The sequence below is a fragment of the Ursus maritimus genome, unplaced genomic scaffold, assembly GCF_017311325.1.
Source record: "Ursus maritimus isolate PB19 unplaced genomic scaffold, ASM1731132v1 scaffold_22, whole genome shotgun sequence".
NCBI classification, from domain to species: Eukaryota; Metazoa; Chordata; class Mammalia; order Carnivora; family Ursidae; genus Ursus; species Ursus maritimus.
In genome coordinates, this window is record NW_024424675.1 from 5098957 (window position 1) to 5116074 (window position 17118).

The window sequence follows — 17118 nt, forward strand, 5'->3', positions numbered from 1 at the left end:
GACAGTGCCACCCAGGCCACCTTTGGTGGCCAGGCCAGCTGAGTGGAAGAGAGGGAAGCGTTACCTTGGAGGGGCCTTGCTGCTGTGCTTGTGCTCAGGTGGCCCTAAGGACCTCCAACTGGCCCCCCTCTGGGTAGGCAGCACTCCTGACTTTGGATCTGTGAGCCAGTTCAGCGATCCGAACCTGTCTCCCAGGCCTATCCACTCCCCCAGGAGGTTTCCCTTCTCTTACTGCTCACAATCCCCGATCTCAAAGCAGAGATGAAGAGTAAAAATAAAGTATTCTTTTTTAGGGCAGCTGTTAGACCGAGGATGTAATGAATCATTTGCATTTATGTAAATTATATGATTATGTAAATTACAGTAACATTTCAATAAAAGAGGCTGTGGGGCCTGCTGGAATTTGGAGAAAGGGTAGGGCTAGGCAGAGCTGCCGGTGGTGGTGGACATGGGTCAGACGTGGGTCACTCGAGTGGGAGAGAAGCAGCAAGAGGGTCTGTAAGGATGTGCAGACTATCTGCTGGGTAGATGCGTGCAAGGACATGCTCCAAAGAAGCCAGAATGCTTTCAGGACTTAAAAGGTGACACTCGTCTTACAGAGAGAGACTCAAGTCATGGGGCGAGCCTGCTGGGCCATGTCCAGCTTCTCCAGGGCCTGGAGGTTCACTGTACAGGATGTTGCCAGGGCTAAAGGGGGGACACCTGATGGGGCAGGAAGGGCAGAGAGACACACACTGCATGTTTTTGATATCATAACTGCTTTCGACAGTAACACGTTCCTAATTTCTTCTGCTTTTTTCCTGAAAGAGAACAGCAAACCCACCAGAAAATAGTACAAAGACAAGGTAGGTAAAACCCAAATGCCCAAGGGAACGAGTCCCTTGTCTCTAAGTTAACAGTCTTAAGCTCTGTTGGTTTCAGGGTGTGTGTTTGCCATCTGGTCTTCTCCAGCTCAAACCTGTTTCAGACCCAGGTAATCGCGACTGTCCACGCTCTCCTGGCCCAGCAGCAAGAGCATCCCTCCCATAGCTGTCTCCCCTGTTCTCTGGGTCCTTGCGCCCCTCTGCATGGGGCTCTGGGGGCTGTAGGGCCTCCACAGGGATGTACAAAGACACAACATCTGGTCCCACTTAGGTGATTCTCATGCACCCACTTAGTCAAGACTTGCCCTCTGGGTGAACGAGCTCTTTACTGCATCACCTCCGGAGACTGGCAGTTCTGTCTTCTGAACATTTCAGAACCATAAAAAGGGGGAGAGGGTGAAAAAAAAACCCTAATAGTTAAAATAAATTGTACGGATGGTTGGTAATTATTTGTGGATAGGAGGAAGGCTTTTAAATACAGGAATTTTAAGTGCCTACTGCAGGGTCCTATAGAGAAGCCTAATATTCTATAAAGAAGGCCAGAAGAAAAGTGATTTTGTTACCATGACATTTGGGGGAAATGCAGAAGGAGGAGAATAAAACACCCTGACAAAAACGAACAGCGGCTGTGAGCAGCAGCCTGGGTGGGGCTGGGCCATGGGACAGATCTGGGGACATTGAGAAACGCACTTTGCTAAACGCTGTGCTTCTGTATAGAAGACTGTTCTATTCCTCACCCCGGTTTCAAGTCTCATGTGAAAATGACCCTGAGAACAAACAGCAGGCAACAATCCAGACAAACAAGCTGCCATGATGCTTTGTGTTGGAGAATCTCAATGTTTCCTCCAGAAGCGATCATCGCCATGCAGCAGGTGACTATCCCAAGGAAACGATGTCCAACTGTATTTGCAGTTGAGTTTCCCAAAGTGAGTGTGATGCATCAGAATCCCCTGAGGGACAGGGCAGATCCTGGTTAGAGTGGAAATTCGTGGGCTCCAGAACTTACTGGATTAAGATCTCCAGGTTGCGCTTTCTAGATAAGCACGCTGGGTGTTTCCAGGGTGTACAGAAGTTGGCGGAACACAGGTAAAAATAAGAAGAACCAAGACCAAACCCTGAAGACTCAAGCTTTATCTCTGCCATTTCTTCCTAACAGTGGAGAAATGTAATTTTTCTGAAAATCGGAAAACTCCAGCCTTGACATCTGGGCTGTAAATACATAGTCCAAATCTGCAGGTAACAGGAGAGAATCACTTGCTTTTGCATCTTGTTGCCATCTGAGAGAAATGCAGAGCTGTGGCAGCCTGGGTGTCCAGCTGGCTCAGCTCTGTGATTCATGGGCCACACATGGGGCAGAGGACGGCTTTGCCCAAAGACCCCCTTGGGTGAGCATTACTTGCAGCCCAAGGAAGCAAAACTCTTTACTTCCTCACACATCATTAGCAACAATAACATTAAAAAAAAAAAAATCCTGGGCATACTCAGATAAATCCAACCAAAGAGAAGTTATTTCACATGGAGTCCAGGAATCCAGGAGGCATCTATGCTGAGAACAGAGAAGAAGCCAGTGTGGGCAATTGATTGTTGGGAGTGGACATGCTGAATCTGTGCTCTGGGAGATCTCAGCCTTTGCCTTCCACCTCATCACTTCATCTTTCTGGGAATGGTCATGTCTTTCTGGAATTTGCAAAACAGAGAGTTGCATATATTTATACCATCCCCAAGCCATGCCTTTCGAAATAGTAACTTTCAAAGCCGTCCTAAATTACCCTAAAGGCAGGAGAGCAGAGGGTGCACGTGATCAACGTGGGTTTCCACGTCTCAGGCCAAAGCTCGCTGCAACAAGTGTTTGAGAAGTCTGTGTGAACAGAAGAGTCTTCTAGATTTGGGGGTGATAATACCTTTCCCACAGGTAGTAACTGCGAATGAGAACACAGAATCCATGCATGTCCTTAAGTCTACCAACCAGAAGTTCAGTAGAGGTGGCCTGTCTTCAGTTCCAACATGGTGGATCCCAACGTTCTGTTTGGGCAGGTCTTGACCCTTCCAATTATCAGTGGCCCCTGGAACGAGGGGACTGTGGTTGCAAACCCAAGATCTTCACTGTCAGGAACTGCTGTTGGCTGAAGTACGCACTGGTTCCTTGTAGAAAGTCTTGTACTAAACATCATGGGCAACTTACTTGTACAGATATTGACAATTAAATAACCTACAGGTAAATACTTTGTAAACAGGGGAGTAAACCCGTCAGTGGATCTATTTCTGTTTTGTAGGTAAGAAAACTATGACTTGAAGAGACTGATATTTCCGAGGTCATTAGAGCTGGCCAGAAGGGAGGGAACCACGAGTAGGAGTCAGATGTCCTAACTCCCATTTCAGTGTCTTTCTGATTCACCACCCTTCTTCTGGTTGACTCGACTTGCCAAGCTGAGGGGTTTGGATGTGTCCCCACAGGTGACATGGAGCCACAAGGGTGTTCTTCGCAGAGCTATCACTTGGAAGCTCCAAGGACTGACTGGGGGCGGAGGGGAGGGTGGGTGGCAGCGATGCTTCTCATAGTCATACTGACCCACGACAGGCTGTCAGTTTGGGCCAAAGACATAAGAAGCCTCAACTAAAATGGGCTAAGAAGGGACACACTGGGGACATTTTTACAAGATGAAGCCAAATTGGTATGGTGGAATTGGGGGAAAGGTCAAGTTAATATCATCCACAGGTCTCGTGGCTAGGAGAGAAACGAGGATTGAAATACAGAATGAGAGTCCAGTCTTGGGGAAGTCACAGTAAGTTTAGAGACACATTGAATTTGGGACAGGAAGATGTCCAGTAGAGAGGGGCTTCTCGGTGACTGGACCTCAGGGAGGTGCCACTGCTGAGAATACAGTGTGGAGGTGTCCACCACAAAGGTGGTAATGGCCATGGGTGCTGTCCTGGGAGAGCATATGGAGAGGGGGAAGTAAGGTCCAAACCCGGGGTCACTGACTCCGAAGAAGTTCCAGAGGAGCCGTGGAAAGTGAGAGGGAATGGTCAGGGGGGGGTCACAGGAAAACAGCAGAGGACTCTCATGGAAGCAGAGTCAACACTCCTGTTCTGAGCACAAACTATCACGCTGGGGTTCTGGGTGATCAAAGCAGCTGGAAGAAGGAGAAGCCACCTCTATGCATAGACATCTGTTCGTTCATTTGTCACCAGAGACCTTGAACTTGCTCCACGCAGAGTGGCTGCACATAATCCCAAGTGGTGAGAAGGATGAGTTAAGAGTCAAATGGCAAGGGGACTCAGGTGAGGGGTGCATCATACACTTACCACGATGAGCGCCACCACCGACAGCGTGTAGTAAATCGAATCCCTCAGCAGGCACCAGGAGGAAAGAGCCACAACCTGAAGGAAAAGGGCAGAAAACAGTAAGAAACGGGATATTCGACAGTGCATAGAGAGTGAAAGCATGGCTCTTGGTGGCTCTGGCCAGTGATAAACCAGGAACACAACTTAGTATGTCTGTCTCCTGTGCTGGTCCCAGTTAGTCTGCCCATCGATATGAATTTATTAAAGGTCTTTGGGTGTATTAGTTTGGATCTTCTGAAAGGCAGATTCCAAGATGGGATTAAACCTGCAACAGTTTTGTGACGCAAAGACACTCATGCGAGAAAACAGGGAGGGAGCCAGGGGGAAGGTAGGAGGGCCACCCAACCACGTCTTGGGTCTGACCCCTGTGAAGGAGGGAGGGAAGGTCAGGTGGACGTGTCCCAGGCTGCTGGGCAGCACGAAGAAGTTTCAGCAAAGCCGAATCAAAGACCTGTGTCTCCCAGGAACCCACCAACCTTAGCATTCCTCACGCCAAGGGGATGGAGGAGGCACCTACCCTGTGTTCTTGTCAAGGCTGTCATGTCTGCTGCAGCCTGGGCTCATGGAATGAGCCCCAGGGCTGGGCAGCCACTGCCCTTCACAAGGGGCCTGGACAAGCCCAGTCTGCAGCCCCCTTCCCTCACCTCTATTACATGCCTGTCCTTGTGGGCACCTGACTCTTGATTTCATCAGAATTTTTAAAACATTGGTTTGCATGTTTATCTGGAGAAAATGTTATTCTTAGCAGCTGGGCAATGTCCGTTTAAGGATATGATGGCTCCACTGTGATGAGGCCAGGAGACACACTGCTGGAGGCTACAACAGCCCTGGCCTGCTGTGTCCAGACTTCCTGCAGGAGAAGGAGGCCCCTGGGTGAGACAAAGGAGGGCAATGGAGCTGGGCTGGGCCACGGGGAGGAGAGGCTGCCAGAAACGGGGGAGCTACAGACGCCAGGTTAAGATCCCTGTTCTGGAGGAAAAGTCATTTCTCCTTGGTAAGCCCTTCCAAACCTCCTTTTGAGGGATACCTGCTGTTTTCTCTTTGCTTTGTGGAGTGGGTCCATTTTGGCAGGGTCTCACCAAGAAGGGTGGAGAGTCGGCAGAGTGGTGTTTGAAGTGCTTCCTGGCTGTCACTCACAACTTCCTCCCGCCTCCCAGGACAAGTGTCAACCTCCCTCTGGCCACAGGACCTGTCTAGCTGCCTTTGCCCTTGGCCTCATAAGCGAAGAAGGACATAGCAAATGTCGGCTGTCAGCTGGGCCAATGACAGCCACATGCTGCACCAAAGACAATAGGAAAAGAGATTCGGGGACAAGGCAACATTTGGAGTCTTTTCTCTCCCTGACAACTGTGTCAGTCTACAAAGAAAAGATCAGGCAAAGTCAAACCAGAAAAGGCTCTCTGGATTCAAATAACATGAAAGATAGGACTTAAATAGAACCATAAATGAGTAATGAGGTCTCCTTCCATGAACACATTCTTCTACTTGTTATAGGGACACTTAAGGTATTTTTCTGTTGCTGATTTTGCCTTATTAGGTCTTGTATTTGCAGATCTAAGTTACGGATGAGGGGGTTGTCAAGAAGAGGGTTCATGCCACAGAAATCACTTCAGAACGAATGTAAAGTGTTCTTTATCCTCTTATCATGCTCTCTCCTTGTACTATATGCTCTTAGAATCCACAGTCATCTATGGAATAGCTTACATTGTACTGGACTGTCCATTTTCCAGCAGGTCATAAAAGGTTGTGAATATTTATTCAGTGTCTGATGATTAGAAAAATGGACTTAAAACATGTGGCAAATATCAATTCCGAATTTCCTTAAAAATCACTTGGGCTTTTAGTTAAAGATAACAGACTGGATACATACCATGACCTTTGCTCTTTCTTGTTAACCAGAACAAGATAATAGTAGAGGGATTTTTTTTTTACAAGGCATAACCGCCCCCCCACCCAAAGAAAACCGAATGTAAGAGCTGATCAGAGCAACAAAAAAAATTTTAAAAGATTTTATTTATTTATTTGTCAGAGAGGGGGAGAGAAAGAGAGAGAGCACAAGCAGGGGGAGCGGACGGCAGAGGGAGAAGCAGACTCTCTGCTGAGGAAGGAGCCCAATGCAGGACTCAATCCCAGGATCATGATCTGAGCCAAAGGCAGATCCCTAACCAACGTGCCACCCAGGCGTCTCAGATGCTGGAAAGCAAAAGAACAGTGGACTACTCAGCTGGCAGTGGGCAACGCTTTAGAAGTGGGGGGTGAAAGAGGGTCTGAAGACAGGATAACTGAAAGAGTATTTGAAAATTTAATCCACAAATTATCTCCCTCACTTCAAGAGACCAGTGCCTGTACCTCCCTCACCTTAACAGAAACAGGAAACCTGGCACTTGAAGACAGAAGTTCCAGAAAACAGGAGAGAGAAAATAATCAAATAAATAATTTTTAAAAAATTCCCAGAAGTTAAGGATGCGCATTTTCTAAGTAAAACGGCCTCCTGAGTGTTCAGCACAATGGACCAAAAAAAGATGTACACTGAAGCATATCATTAGGAATTTTCAGAATACTGGCACAGAGAAAAAGGTCTAGAAACCACCAGAAAGAGAGAAATGGGATTACATACAAAGGATCAAAACCAGAATGACATTTTATTTCTCAACAAAAGCACTGGAGACTAGAAGACAATGGAGTGACGCCTTTAAAATTAGGAAAATTATTTCAGCCTGAAATTCTGTGCCCAACGAAACTACACATTAAGAGTGAGAGAAGAGTAAAAATAAATGTGTAATTGTCTCAAAACCTTTACTACCTATATATCCTTTCTCAAAAAGCTACTAGGATGTGTCCCACGATCCCGATGTTGGACACCTGGAACTCACTTAACATTGTGCATCAACTATACGTCGTTTAAAAAACACAGTTGCATCAAAAGAGGGAAATGGCGCTGGTGGACCAGAAGAGAGCTATCTTTCATAATAAGTTTTTTAGAACTGGTTGCCTCTTTAAGTTCTGTGCATATATAACTTAAATACAAATTAAAAAATAAGAAAGTATAATACAAATTACCCACTTAGATTTACTGCTGCAAGAAATACACCTTGCATTAAGCCTACATGCCAACTCTGGACTAGTAGTGATTTTTATCCTCCAGAATAGCTTTCAACTGCTGGACCATCATCAAATTTAGCTTCAGATTCAGAGCTCACACTTGAGCGAAACCAATTTTTTTCTGTAGAAGCAATGAACCAGAAGACAAGTAAGAAAGAGTCAAACCAGAGTAATTTCTTTCCACACTCTAGAGGGAATTAAAGCACCACTGATGAGCCTGTTGTGTCTCTACTGAGAGCTGTGACCATGACCTCCTATCTACCTCTTCCTTACACTTCTGTGACTGCCACTCATCACAACAGCAAATATTTACCTGACACATTCTGCAAATCCAGGGATCTGGAAGGGTTAATTCAATCTTATAGTGACCTAATAAGGTAGGCACTGTCACCCTCGCTGGCCAGCAATCTGGCAGGAAGGGCTGGGATCTGAACCAGGAAGCCGGGGTCTCAAGCCCCTGTCCCCTCACACCATGGCACAGTGCCTCACTGCAGGCAGGGATGAAAAGCAGACACCCATTTGTGATTGCCTCCCATGGAGATCATCTTTTCTCTATGACCCTAAACCATTAAGCAGGTGCGTTGGAGATGGTAGCCGAAGGAGGGAAAAATTGAAGGTGAGAGACAAAAAAAGCAGTAACTACAGCTCAATTTAAAGCATATGCTGCTTTACAGAGATTCAGGCCAAGTAATCCAAGCAGAAAGGAGTTACCATAAGGACCACAACAGATATGGATATGGTATGGATGTGTTACAGGAGGGAGAGAGTCCATGAAATAAATTGGAAACTACTCTGTTTAGCTAGTTTAGTTAAAACAAACAAACACACACCAATACAGACCATTGTTTGGTGATTGGATGTTTCACTTTTCCACAAAATGGGGTGCATGGAGTCCAAGTGGTTCCCTTTGCTTCTCAGTGAAGGGTGTTTTATCCCTAAATGGAGGCCAGCAACCATCAGACTGATCTCAAACACATTTATTGGCAGAGAGGGACATATTAGCACCTCTGCATCAAAATGGGAGCCTCTCTGTCATCTGTCGGCAGGTGTTCACCCAACTCGGGGGGCTGGGGGACACTTATAGGAGGACAATGCCTCCTTAGCACTTTGCAAAGTGGCTGCAAGGAAGACCGAGAAGTCACTCTGGCGAAGAGACCAGGACAGGGCTCCTGGGAGGAAACCAACAGTGAATAATTCTGCCCTTGACCTCATTAATCAATAATGCAGATGGTGCAGATTACAGAAGGCCATTGCTGGCAAACTGCCCCCATAAATTAAAGGCAGACGCTCTATTTCCCGCCTAGCTCTAGGAATCCCTCCCAACTGAAATTTCATCTTGATATTTCTTGATCATCTTTTCTATTTCTGGAGTGCATTTCACACTTTTTCTATTAAATATGCAGCTTTAGTTTCCTTTTTATGATTTCATTTAGTTTCAGAGTAGCATAATGCCAAAAGAAGAAACAAAAAACAAAAAAACCACCCTTCTAAAACAGAGGAAAACACATTCTCCTTTATTCAAATGTTGACTGATAATCTTCTGGAATTCTGGCTCCTTCCAGGAGGTTAAAAGTAATTGTTTATGATAAAATGGTGTGTTTTCTGTATATTTCTGGCTATATATTGCAAATCGATATATGGCTATTTATATACATGATAATATACACACAGTATATATGCAGATATATAGTGTAAATATATACAATATAATGTAGTACATATGACAATTTTTCTCGATGAACAGCAGAATTTGACATTGCAGACACATTTTAAAAGGCACAAATAGCCTCGACTTGTAAGCGCTTTGCCTTTTTGAAAAACTATTGAAGCAGTCTGAACAGCATAATAGTTACATGACAAAAAACATACAACTAACATCTCAGAAATGCTGTTATTTCACACAGATTTCACAGAAAAGGGATTTGAAAAATCATAACATGAGTTTTGTTCCAAGCTTTTGAGCTGACACAATTTCTACAGCCAATTCTTATCTCAGGAAAGGCAGCCACACAATATGGAGCAAGGATGGGGCCCTGGGGCATTCCCCACCCAGTCTGAGCACGCCCAGTGGTGCCGAGAGTGGGTGAGGGCCTGACCCAGGTCTTCCTCCCATAGGGAAGGCTTGGTGCTGCTTTCTGTGCATTATTCAAGTACAGTTTTTAAATCCTTCGATCCCGGGAAAAAACCCTGATATATAAAAGGCTCCTGCTTTCTGGTTTATTGTCAGGAATGGACCATAACAATCAGGCCATGTAAAAAGACCATGCTTCTGCAAAACACAGTGAATCTTTGCTTATTAATTAATCTTCGCAAATGTGAAAGCGAATTTATTGTTTAATTTAATTTTATTTTTCTAAGAAATCTCATTTTGAGATGTATGTGGGGAAAGCAAATGACAAGTAAACAAGCCGCTATTGGATATATATTTAAATAAAGATGAGGCCGCACCAGGGCAGTGCAGACACACAGTAATCTCTTGAACACTCGCTCTTCATTGATTGTACTGAACAATAACCACGGATGTGCATCATGACCCAGAACGCCCAGGACTCTGGAGTGCCTTCTCAATCATCCAAAACATTATGTGCAGTCGTTTTCATGTTAAATCTAAGTTATTGCCTGGTAAGTCTTCGAAATGTGGTGGCTCTGACTGTGCTCACACACAGAATTCACAAGGAGTCAGCTAGCTCTGCCTTAGGGAAGGAAATCCCAGACTTGAGGCCAGAGGACTGTGGCCTGCTGTGCTCCTGGAGCCCTCTGCCCATGCTAGGACAAGGTATAGTGTTTGCATTCACCGCTGCATCTGGCAGCACTAGGTACCAGCCCCAGGGACGAGTTGGTTGAATAAAGGTAGGGTACTGAGGATAATTTCATGTCACTGGATGTGTGAGCTTGGCTCCACCCAGAAATAGAGTCCACAGCAAGGATCTCAGTGCACCAAGGTTATTTGAGAGGTGGTTCTAGGAAACAGTGCTGGGGTCGGGGGGAAGTGAGGCAGGTGGTGGAAGAAAGACAAGAAGCAAGTTACAGCAAGTGCAACTGGGGTACCATCCTGATTCCTGGTGGGGAGTTCTGGGAGACCAGGGAGAACACACCCAAGGGGAGAGGGAGCAGGGGTATTTATCCACCTACTCCCATCAGTCACTGGTTGAGGCCTGCACCCAGGACTGCTAATCCCTGGCACTCCCTGCCCAGGGGCAGTGACCATGGAGAGCCTTCAGAAAGAGAAATGCAGGTACTGGTATTCGAAGTCAGGCTAGTGGGAACTGAAAAGGCAAGGGCAAGGGACCATGGGTGGAGCACCAGCAGAGTCTCCTGTATGCCAAAACGTAGATTTATACACAATAATCCAATAGTCAGAGTAAGCATTCTCTCTCACACATGCACACACACACAGTTGTTGTTTTAAATATTTTACTTACTTATTTGAGAGACAGAGAGAGAGAGAGAGAACACTAGCGGGAGGAGGGTCAGAGGCAGAGGGAGAAGCAGATTCCCAGCTGAGGGCGGAGCCCGACGTAGGGTCCAATCCCAGGACCCCGAGATCATGACATGAACTGAAGTCAGACGCTCAACCCACTGAGCCACCCAGGCGCCCCACACATACACAGTTTTGTAAGCTTAAAAATACAACCCAATCCCATTTACATAAGATTTGAAAGCAGAACATACTAACTTATGCTGTTTTTTTAAAGTTTATTTATTGATTTTTTAAGTAATTTTTACTCATCACCCTAGAGATCAAGAGTCACATGTTCTCGTGACTGAGCCAACCAGGCACCCCGAACTTATGCTGTTTTAAGTCTGGAATGGTGTTCCCCTTGGGCCAGGGATAAGGTCTGAAAGGGCACGAGGGGCTCCTGCAGGCCAGGACTGTTCTCTTTCTTGACCAGGGCACTGGTTACTGGATGTGCTTGGTTGTGAAAAGTCACTGAGCTGTATGGATGATATGTGCACTTTTCTGAATGCATGTGGTCCTCCAGTAAAAATGCTACCCAAACAAAAGAAAAACGCAATTGCAGTGCTGGTTGTCAATTACATATTAATTTTAGTAGTAACTACTCCATCACACTTGGAGTTGGCTTATGAGTGAAGTTGCCAGATAAGATGCAGGATACCCGGTTAAATATGGATTACAGGTAACAATAAGTAATTTTTAAAAATATAAGTATAATCTCAAATATCACCTGGGAAATATATTAAAAATATATTTATTGCTTATCTGAAATTTAAATTTAACTGGGTGCCCTCTATTTTTATTTGCTAAATCTGATAACCCTCCTTATGAAATTTTGGGTGTTGTTAAGACAACTCTTTTGCCTTTCTTTAAGTACAAAACTGGAGGTTTAGTGATTTTGAAATATTCTTTTTTTTTAAATCTGCATTTCTACATTTATTGCAGCATTATTTACAAGAGCCACAATATGGAAACAAAGCGTCCGTCAATGGATAAAGTTGTAGGTATTTTCAATAAAAACAGGATCGCTCTGTAAAAACGTTTATAACCTATTCTTTATACTGTACAATATACTATAAACAAAAATATGCACACAACTTTCCCTTTGCCTTAGAATATTTCTAAGGTATTTTTTCTATATTGTCTATTTAGCTCATGCTGGATATTGATTGCTATTTTGTTCTGGTTGTTTGGCCTGCTCCAAGTATCTCCCCCCCCCCACCCCATTTCTTGTTAATTGCAGTCATTGCCAAAATGGACATTACAACATTGTGTGTGTGATGGGGAGGATTTCCACAACACCAAGACTTTTGGCCTCTCTTAGAAAAATCTGAAGACCTGGCAACAGGGGGTGTTCTCACATCACTGTGGAGCTGTCAGAGATGCCCTGTTTAGACAGGACACATATTCTTCCACTTGCCACAGTCCCCTCGACTCCACTGTCCTCAACTCCAAAGGCAAGAGTCGGATGCCATATACAACTTTCTCTGTGCTGTTTTTTTCTTAGACTGGACCACTTTACACATTTTCCTATATACCTGGGCTCTGCAGGAATATGCATTTGTGATCCCTGACCTAAAAGAATTCTTTTAACTAGTGCTGACCATGCTGAACGCACCAGCTGCCATTTCTTCACAGCCCAACATTGTGCTAGGGGAGGGAGGTCTTAAACATTTTCTGCGATGCGCGCCTTCGTACTTAATGGACTCCTGTCCAGAACTGTGTAGTAAAAGATATAAAATAAATAACAAAGAATGACAAAGAAACCGATGTACTGAAATCTGGTTATCAAAACATGGAGAAATGGAGACATTAGTAGTATATGTGCTTCTTTATTAACATGAGCCAGGAAGTTTCCTTATTGTAAGAAGAGTTAGTCATTTCAGGTAGTGATGAGTAAGGAGAGCAGTCCCAGATAATCTGCAATAGCTGTAATGTTGCATGAAAATTCTTGTATTTCTGCTGGAGACAAAGTCACGAGTAGCTACTGCTGGTTTGGTGCCTCATGAATAATGAAATGAAATGTTAAACCTACGTGGTCAGTAAAAATAAAGATGTAATTTTTTTTTCTCACTCAAGTTCACAGACTCCTCTAATCTAGTTTTTGGAAAAGGAAGTGTTGAGGTTCTCTACTCCTTCTCGGTTCCTGGCTTTTCGTCATTTACTTAATTGCCCATCTGCCAGAAAGGTGGTGGGAGGTGAGGTGGCTCTCAGTCCCTTCTGGGTATGCCGATAAGCACTCAGATGGAGGGGCTTGAAACTAATGGCAAAAGCACCGTTTGGGGCTCTCTGACGATTTCAATTATGTGTGCTTTCTGCTTCATCCATTATCATGGAGAGAAATTTGGCTATATTTATATCGTTTTCCAGGAAGAACTGAAGTGGCCCACAAACATTCATTCTCCTACGTCAGCCCGGGAAATGCAAAATAGGTGTCAGTCCCCTCGCTGAAGAGATGCTCTCGCCACAGCCTGGTGCCTGCCTCCTGCTATTTACCCCACGTGTGGTCCGGGACGGCTTGTTAGAAATGCAACTGTCAGGCCCCAATCTAGATAAGCTGAATCAGACTCTGCATCTTAACAAGAGCCCCAGGTGACCATGTGCACGTTACAGTGTGAGAAGTGCTGGCCCAGAGGACAGAGAATTTCCGAGTCCGGGTCACACCTGTGGAACTGAAATGTAAAGAGCAGGAGGCTGGTGGGGTGGTTCTTGGCCTTCACCCTGGGCAGTGGGGCTGGACACAGTGCTGGATCTTTGCACCAAACAGCAACTGGATGTGTTTGAGCTGAAGCTGAAAATTAGAAGCACCCTAATGTTTCTATGTATGGTGTTTCCTACTTTGTCCATTTCTAGCACCAAGCCTGCTGAAGATGCTGGGGGATCATCCCTTGTCCAGTCCATTCGGAGAACCATGGCGGGGATATTCTAGCTCCCTTGTACACTCTCCTACTCTGCTGAAAAGACGGTAGAAAGAATCCAAATCAGAGTGGTGCTGAATTTATTTTTAAAGTTATACCATTTGGGGGTAGTAGCCAAATATAGATAGGAGGCAAGTACTTCCTCATTTCATCAATTATGAAACCTAGAAGGACAATCTCAAGCTCGAGGGATCATCTCAGTGTCCTGATCTGTGACATTTCATCATAGGTAGTAGGGTCCCCCAAAATGCTGTGGGGCTTCTCTGCATTTGAAGTGATGATGAGAAAGGAAATTAATACATATTGTGTGAGTTCAGAAATCAGACAGCTAAGACCACGGATTTTAGTTAGGCTTCTGGAAGTAAGACCCTGGCTACAATCACACACATTATTACATAAGTGTTTGGTGTCTATAATATCGCCACATGCAGAAGCTGGTGTTGTTCTTGCTGACGGAATGCTGGTAGTGGAATCATGGGGGACAGACACACCATTTCCCTCTAGTCTCTGAACATTAAAATGCTCAAGACAAAGAGGACGGAAAAACAGGAGAGCCAGCTTATTTCAGCCCACAGACTTCAGTATGGATTTAGAAGTGTCTCTTTCATCCCTGGCAGGATCCATGTTTCCCTGGCTTCATCAAGTTATCGAGGAGAGGCAACGTGGATCATATACTTTCAAAATTAAGATTTATCCCCACTGTTTGACAAAGAATAGGACTTCTGCAATGTCAGGAGTTAATCTGACTTATAATAGAGTATGTGTTCAGAGGAAATGTGGGAGGCCACCACCCGTGGGGGCTGTAGGTTGCAAAGGAAGCACCTGTCCCCCACTTGTGAGTGGATGCAGTGCGGTGATATTTTCATACTAAAAAAATACTGGTTGCCGGGTCTGTGTGGCTCATCCAGCTCCAGCTGATCCGTCAGGAAATCTATTTTAAGCAATTTCTGTGACTCAGGGTAGGGACAGCAGGTGACATTCATGAATCGATTCTGCAGCCAGGGCAAATTGAACACAAGAACATTTCTTTAATGAGTGCTTGGAAGATATTTTCTCCCCACATTAAAGAAACCGAGAATTAAAACATGTAACATCAAGAACACATCCTGGCTTCATCTGCGTTAGGCAATAAAGCAGAGAGCTGAGGGAGTGGAGTGGCGGGGTGGGGGGGCAGTCACCAGCCGGCCAACCAAAACCTCTTCCCAAAAGAGCTGAAGAATAGTTCTTAGCCAAAAACATAGCGAGAGATTGTCTAAGTAGTTAGGTTAATTTTCTCACTTTGCAGATGACCGTGTCAGTGGATAGCAGTTAGTACTTTTGCTGTTCATGGACTCGGAAATGTCATCAAAGTGCAGTGTGGGAAGTACACAGTAGGGAGATGTGTTCACACTGGTGGAGGAAGCCGAGGCAAGGGGTGGCCTCCAGGTGTCTGCCAGGACTGGGGATGGGCCCCTGCCCCTCCATCTGCACCCTCTACCGTGGCTCTCATTCTCCCCACTTTCCAGAGAGTTTCTCCCCAGCTTCACCCTTACGGTGCTGTGTGATCAGGGGTGTAACCTATGCTCTTCACATATCAGTCCTCTACCTGGAATGATAATATTTACCCACACCAGACTCTCAGCAATGTGCATGGATCCATTCAACAATGTCTGAGAAAATCCTCTAATTTGGAGGTATAAGGGATCTTGGGCATGTGTGCATTCGAGACAAAGAGCTCTTGCAAGTTGTGGCTTTATCTGGAGCACCCTATCTCATTTCCAGGCAAGAAAAGGCCTCTCTGAACAATTTGGAACCTTCAGGGACCACTATGGGCTGTTTCCCAAGAGGCTTTGGTCGGCAGTGGAGCTCTTCCTTATAATGGCCAATGTCTTAAAATTGGTTCTTCTGCACCAAACACTATGCCAAGCACCTTATTTTCCTTCCAATTTTTCAATACTCCCATTTTACAGATGAATCAATTAAGGCTTAGTGAGGTTACACAATTACCCACAGCTCACAGTTTGGAAGTGATTGAACCAGGTGTGAGTAACCACAGAGCCCACATGGTCAGCCCCTTACGGGTGACTATTCAACTTACCTGGTCATAAGTATGACCTGGGTCTGTAGGACAAATACAGATTTCTGGGCTCACCCCAGACCTTCTGAATCAGACTCAGGGAGGCCTGGTTTTCATCCTTGGCTGCTCGTTGGAACCATCTGGAAGCCTTTTGAAAAACTCATGCTTGGGTCCCACCCTCAGAGATGGTGAGTTAGCTGAGCTTGACTGTGGTTTGGCCACCGGAATTTTTCATTCTCAGGTGATTCTACCCCGAGCAGCAGGGGTTGATACCCCTGTCCCCTCCTGCTATGACCTGTTAGTCTGACAAATCTCCAGATAATGAGAAATGAGAAACTACCCAGCACTTTCCAGTCCCACACAACATGGACGAAAACCCCACCCTCTGTGTATGAGGTTTTGAGAAATGACAATGAATTTTATATATTCCTTATGAATATTTCATAGTCTACACACTAGGAGTGTTTGCCATCCATCGCTCTGCTTATAAGGTAATTTGTTTTAATATCTCTTTCAGATTTATAATAAAAATTCACTCTGTGAGTCATGTCAGTGTAAAACAGAAAGTGTAGAATTGCTGGATTTTACTCTATAGCCAGAAAGACACAAAGGCTAGGGGCTGGAGTCATTGGCAGGCTGGCTCGCTTGCATGACTCGTGGCTCCTGTTGGCCATGGACTGGGATCACAGTGGGGGCTACTGACTGAACTTACACATGGTCTCTCCATGTGGCCAAGGCTTCCTCACAGGATAGCCTCAGGGCAGTCAGACACTTACGTGGGGGCTCAGGGCTCTGAATGCAAGTGTCCCAAGAGAATAAGCAGAAGCTCTATAGCATTTTAGGAACTGGCCTCAGGAATCACACAGCTTCATTTTATGGTCAGAAGACTGATAAAGTCTAATCATTGCCTGGAGCTTTTAAATTGGATAGAAGCATTGGCAGGAAAATTTTAATATATTTCCCTTTGAATGAAACAAACACTTAAAGTAATAAAATGTTTAAATCAAATTTCCAAAGAGTGCATTTGGTTGCATAAATCACACACATTTATACAAATTATCTCCTATCTTGGGAGACAGAAGAAACATAAATTTGAGTTTTCATAAATGTCTTCCTACCCCTTTCTGATTTTAAAATAAAAGTCCACTGAAATTTTAAGTTTTGTGTAACGTGAACTTTAAAACACAAAATTGATGATTATGGTTAAAAAAAATCAAGCGGTAGACTGAGCATGAAGGGAAGTAAAAGCTTTCTGCCTCCCCATGCCTTCCACCTCCCCATTCCCCTCACTCACCATAAGTAGACATTCTTAAAATTTCTGCTTTCAGTAATTTTAGGTGTCACAAAGCTACCACGAAACAAACAGTTTGCTTCTAC

At 44.9% G+C, this 17118-nt stretch overlaps 1 protein-coding gene across 4 annotated transcripts in view; it reads right to left on the bottom strand.

Moving 5' to 3' along the window:
- SLC24A3 (solute carrier family 24 member 3) overlaps positions 1–17118 on the bottom strand; it is a 472778-nt gene that overhangs the window by 58793 nt on the left and 396867 nt on the right. For all 4 annotated transcript variants that reach the window (XM_040637939.1, XM_040637940.1, XM_040637942.1 and 1 more), the window contains exon 7: positions 4170–4244. In XM_040637939.1, coding sequence (XP_040493873.1) covers positions 4170–4244 — 75 coding nt within the window. The remainder of the gene's footprint in view (positions 1–4169; positions 4245–17118) is intronic.